This window comes from Salvia splendens, chromosome 19 (genome assembly GCF_004379255.2).
Source record: "Salvia splendens isolate huo1 chromosome 19, SspV2, whole genome shotgun sequence".
Lineage (NCBI taxonomy): Eukaryota > Viridiplantae > Streptophyta > Magnoliopsida > Lamiales > Lamiaceae > Salvia > Salvia splendens.
In genome coordinates, this window is record NC_056050.1 from 5,370,093 (window position 1) to 5,376,084 (window position 5,992).

A 5,992-nucleotide genomic window follows, 5' to 3' on the forward strand; every position below is an offset into this window, starting at 1 on the left:
TATAGTAGAGTCATTTTGTCATTTTGGTACGTTCCATAGTAGTGTAATTATTTCCTTTTTTAGTAAAAGTCAACACATTTATTCTCATTTACTGTACTCTATCTTATTTTACTCTCTCTTGCTTTATTCTCTCTTTATCATTCTAATTTTTTCATTTCCTACTTTATCTTCCTTTACTTAACTCATTTAACATAATTTTTCTTAAATTGCGTGTTGAAAATAAATGTCTCAACTACTATGGAGCAGAGGGAGTACGAGACTAAAATGGAAAATTGAGACGAGGTTATTAATTTGACAGTTGGAGTCTTGGTTTCAGAACATGGGCCATATATATATGGGCCTTTTGCGGCCCACATTCAATTTACAGTTTCTACCGCTTTTAACAATATTGCGATTTTAGCTAAACCACCTTCGAATTCTCTTCTCCACTCCGGTAAAGCCCTACAGGCGGTCCTCTCCTTTCTTCCCCGACTCCCTAGGTAACATTTCGATCATCTATATGTAAGTTTGGATTGATATACAGAATTCTAGATTCCAATAGGTTGTTTGTATTTGCATCGAACAACTAATCTGAGCTTAAGCATTTCTGACAGTGTTTGTTTGTGATCATTTATACTTGAAGTTTTCCAATTAAGTATAAGTTTATTGATGCAGCAATACTCGACTGATTGCGAGGATGTTGTTGATGATGTTAATTGTTTTCAGGTAATTAATCAAGGAAAGATGGGGATCATAGAAAAGATTAAGGAAATTGAATTCGAGATGGCTCGGACTCAGAAAAATAAAGCCACAGGTGAATTACATACCTGATCCTTCTCTGAATATGTAACTAAGCTTAGTGCAAGGAGCTGAGTTGGTTATGTTCTCAATTTAATTTTGATGCTGACATTCTATGTGCAACTGATTTTCTCAGAATATCATTTGGGTCAGCTCAAGGCTAAGATAGCAAAGCTGAGGACACAACTGTTGGAGCCTCCAAAAGTATGATTTTTTTTGCGGGGGTGAAAAAAATAAAAGGAATCATATATTGTTTCATTTGCATGTATTTTTTATACCAACTGCTATTTTCTAAGTGTTACTATGCCTTTTGCTAGTCACTCGTATTCTGATAATTCTTCGATGATGGGTCAGGGAGCTAGTGGAGGTGGTGAGGGATTCGAAGTTTCAAAATACGGTCATGGTCGTGTTGCACTAATAGGTTTTCCCAGGTTGGTTATGCATTGAAGAATTAAGATTAACTGCCATGTCATTCTTTTTTATTGTTATGTTATCTTAAATTATCCTTTTTAACATCCTTACATTTTTAAATTGTAAAGGACATGCTTAATTTTTTTTTTCTGTTTAGTGTTGGTAAATCCACACTTTTGACTATGTTGACGGGAACACATTCAGAAGCTGCATCATATGAGTTCACCACGCTTACCTGTATCCCGGGTATTATTCACTATAACGACACAAAAATTCAGCTGCTTGATCTTCCTGGAATTATTGAAGGTGCATCTGAAGGAAAGGGTCGTGGTAGGCAGGTAATGATATATACAGTTGACGCGGTTACTTGATGCCTAGTGAGACAGAATGGGACATGCATGTGGTGCACTTTTCCTGTGGAAGAGGGACTTATCGGGTTTCAACCCACAAGGATTATAAAAATGACGATGGTACATACCCTGACATAAACTTCTTGTTTGTCAGGTTATTGCGGTCGCTAAATCATCAGATCTTGTATTGATGGTTCTGGATGCCTCTAAAGTAAGTCCTAGCTATATCAACTGCTCCTTGGATAGTTCTATATTTTTCTATGAAAATTTTTAAACTGTAATTATCTCAGAGTCATCTGCGTTGAAATTTTTGTGTGATGCTTTCACTGTTAAAATAATTGTTTGCTTGCCCTCAGTAATGGAGGTTTCCCACCTTCAATTGGTCATTTATTGTGATCTCTTATAATATTTTGAACACATTGCATATTCTGATAATTAATTAGACACAAAACACATGGAGTATATACATAAGAAAAATGTCATAAAAGCAGTATTAATTCCATGCTAATATTTAATAACAGCTACTGATGGCTTTTCAGATTGCTGCATTATATGATTCTACAAAGTAAATTATTGACATATTTCTTTTCTTGCTTGGTTTTTGTGACACTATCTGAACCCTTTATCTTCGGGGGCTTACATACATTGTGCGTCCTATATTTCTTTGGTGTAAAAGACGATTTTATAAAAAAAATATTTTTTCTGAAATTGCTAGTAGCCTGTATATTTTGTATGAACTTGCTTCTTTTCTTAATTTACATGGCCGGATTGTGTTTTGCACTTTTGCTTAGCATTTCTGGCTTGGTGAAATACTGAAATTGCACATTGATATGAATAAGAATTTGTGATATTTTGATTTTGTTGTGAGTAATTAGTAGTTATATGAGATCTCATTCATCTATCTTTGAATCTAATTTCCTCTTTTGTCCTTAAAAATCTAGAGTGAAGGGCATAGGCAAATCCTAACCAAGGAATTGGAAGCAGTTGGCCTGCGTTTAAACAAAACTCCACCGCAAGTAATGTATTTTCGAGCTTTCTCCATTGTATCTCTGGTTCTAGCATTTATTTGCAAGCACTACTTTGATCTTAACCGTACACTTTTATGCCTTGTCTGCCGATTCTTTAGGGAAGGATAAAGCTTTAATATTCTGTACTCATAGCCATGATTCTAGACTACCTAGTCTTGCTAAATCTTTTCGTGGAAGAAGAGTGAGGCATTTCCTCTATGTTTTGACTTCTAGCTTGTCTCATAAGTGATGTTTGTGGTACTTCTTGATGACAGATCTACTTCAAAAAGAAGAAGACTGGAGGAATTTCTTTCAATAGTACATTACCCTTGACTCATGTGGATGAGAAGCTCTGCTATCAAATATTACATGAGTACAAGATTCACAATGCTGAGGTAACTACTACTCCCCAACCAGAAACCAACATACACTAATTTCTCTCTCTTTCTCACCCTCTAACAAACTGAAAAGTTTCTTTGTCTATGGATTAATTAGAGCTTTATTTTCCTTTCACATTCAATGACGGATTAAGTGGAGATATGCATGCCTGAAAGTCATTGTTTTCTTAGTTTAGAGCAAATATAATTTTGTTTTGTACATCTGCGTGATGTATTATCACATTACAAGTTACTTTATCTATTGGAAAGACCTTAGCTTGTAGAGAGATTTACATTTTATTTCATCGAAAATCTGCGAATTTGCTCTTCTAAAAGCGCTGATCTTCTTTTAGCTTCTATTAGCTAGGACTATGAGTACAACTTGACACAGAATTGTCATATGGAAAAGATAAAATCCCTGGTATATAATACAAATAATGCCTTAGCACATGACCACCAATTAGTAAGTACACAGATTAGAACTGCTTAAACATGAACCACAAGAACTCGAGCTGGAATATCCTTGTAGGAGAATCTCCTCTTCATGGTTTGTGGTTCAGCTGCGAGCTGTCTCATATTGCTAACTCTGTTTTGGTTGTGTTATGATATACTCCCTTCAGCCCACAAAAATAGTCTTCTTTTTCCATTTTGGGGTGACCCGCAAAATTAGCACACTTCCATTTTTGGCAAGTTTTTTCTCTCTTATGAGGTGGACCCCACTCTCCACTAACAAAACTCCAATCACTTTTTCTTTCTATCTCTCTCATACGTTACCAATTTTGCATTAAAATCCGTGCCATTGCCAAAGTCCCTATTTTTATGGGACGGAGGAAGTATGAAAAATGATAACGGTTGACGGTTGAAGGTTGAACTATGTAATAGGGCTGAGAATGTTGACAATTCTTTTCTACTTCAATTTCACAAGGTTTTGTTTCGTGAAGATGCAACTGTGGATGATTTGATAGATGTCATTGAGGGCAACCGCAAGTACATAAAGTGTGTTTATGTCTACAACAAAATAGATGTCATTGGTATTGATGACGTGGACAGATTAGCTCGACAACCCAATTCAATTGTCATTAGTTGCAATCTGAAGGTATTTGTTTGTTCCTGTATACCTGCCCAATTCCATCTACCATTCATATTTTTCTGTAAAAGAATTTGATGGGGCACTGATAAACACTAGCACGTGACCTCAAATAACTTTCTTTTTGCTTGCTTAACGATGTGTGGTTATGTTCCAACAGCTCAATCTCGATAGACTGCTTGCAAGAATGTGGGAAGAGATGGGTCTTGTTAGAATATATACAAAGCCTCAAGGCCAGCAACCAGATTTTACAGACCCGTGTGTCCTTTCTGCTGTATGTCTCTTAGTATCTTTTACAGTTCTGATTTTTGGCTACTAGTTTTTTTGTTTTTGTTTTCGATTTCCCACAATGATTGGGATTTTATTTCAGGGTAGAGGTGGCTGCACTGTTGAAGATTTTTGTAATTACCTTCATCGGAGCCTGGTAAAGGAAGTGAAGTATGTGTTGGTGTGGGGCACAAGTGCAAGACACTACCCTCAGCATTGTGGCCTTAGTCATGTTCTTAATGACGAAGATGTAGTACAAGTGGTTAAGAAAAAGGTACTTGAGCTTTTCCATTCTTGCCTCTTCTCGCTGTTCTTGATGAACACGATCATAATGTGTTATCCTCAATTATTGGTAAGATAATAGATGGAAGATAAAATTTTGTTGGGCAGCTAAAAATTAAAATAGCATTTTCCATCAAACCTGGAGTAATCCACAATAACTTGGAAACATATATATGCAGTAGGATAGGCTAAATTATGATTATGTATCAACCTGGAGCAACCCTCTTACTTCGAGCTTGTATCTCAAACAAGATGTTGGTTTGTTCATTGTTTGGTATCATCCCTTTTATTAATTGTAATTCTGGTCTCGAACTTCTGTTTCTGAACCAACACATGGAACACCGACTGCCTAATGCAGGAGAAAGAAGATGGAGGTAGAGGGCGATTTAAATCACACACAACAGGTCCTGCTCGTATTTCTGACCGAGAAAAAAAGGCTCCTTTGAAGACATGAAGTGGTACGGGTGAGTAACCTCTACAAATCCCTTCTACCTATGTCGGAGGCAGATGATTGTATACATATTGGAGGGAATCCCAAAGACTTTCTTGCAATGCCCCGGTGAAGCTCTAGATTGCGATTTTCTCCACCTGTGATTCAAAATAGCCATTCGTCATCGCTCAGACTTCGATAATTGTGATTTTTGTGTTGATGTCTGCTATAATGTACAAGACCTAAGGTGACAATATGTTGTACGAGTTTATCTTTATATTTAGGTTTACGTTGTTTCCTTTCGGTGTTATAGATACATATTGAGCTTAATACTTGGATGATTTTTAGTAATATGAAAAGCTATGCCGAAGTGATTCATCTTCTGTGTGTGTGAGTGTGTTGTTATAATTTGATCGTCATTGATATGTCGATAAATGTGGTTTAGTGGGAATATATTGACTGTTTAATAGTATAAAAAATGTAAAAATCTCCTAAAATGAAAAGTTCGCATGTCTCGATTCTATATTCTGAAATACAGAATTTAATTCCAAAAGGTCGTCCTATTTAAAATACCAAATTCTGAAATTTCTCTATATCGCACGGACATTGCATGAAGACAGAAAAGCTAACCGTGCCCTAATTTTGAGACAATTTATTCCCTTCATTTCATATTTATTGAGTTTTACTACCATTTATGAATTCTAGAATCCATGTTTGAATTTTGATTATCCGAAAGTGCTTTTGGCACTATTTTCATTTTTTTACATGTACGATTCAAATCAATACTGCTACTGAAAATTAAGATTTATGTGAAAAATGAAAATTCTTACGATATTCTAAGATTAATTTTAAAATTTCTCTGCGAAATCGAATACTGTATTTTGAGACAATTAACTTAAAATGCTAATGTAATATTTGTAAGAACGTACAAATATAAATTATTTTCGTTCTCCTATAAATTTTTTTTGAAAGGTTCTCCTGTGATAAAATACTCACTTTTTCTT

The 5,992-nt window shown here is 35.4% G+C and overlaps 1 protein-coding gene across 1 annotated transcript; it reads left to right on the forward strand.

Annotated features, from left to right (window-relative positions):
* Window positions 1–373: 373 nt before the first annotated feature.
* On the forward strand, window positions 374–5,358 carry LOC121780192 (developmentally-regulated G-protein 1-like). Its single transcript, XM_042177715.1, has 12 exons — window positions 374–479; window positions 706–793; window positions 914–981; window positions 1,132–1,208; window positions 1,346–1,526; window positions 1,693–1,749; window positions 2,480–2,554; window positions 2,821–2,940; window positions 3,848–4,018; window positions 4,170–4,283; window positions 4,380–4,550; window positions 4,917–5,358. The coding sequence occupies exons 2-12, from the start codon at window positions 724–726 to the stop codon at window positions 5,010–5,012; spliced, it is 1,200 nt and encodes a 399-aa protein (XP_042033649.1). The 5' UTR covers window positions 374–479; window positions 706–723; the 3' UTR covers window positions 5,013–5,358.
* Window positions 5,359–5,992: the final 634 nt, after the last annotated feature.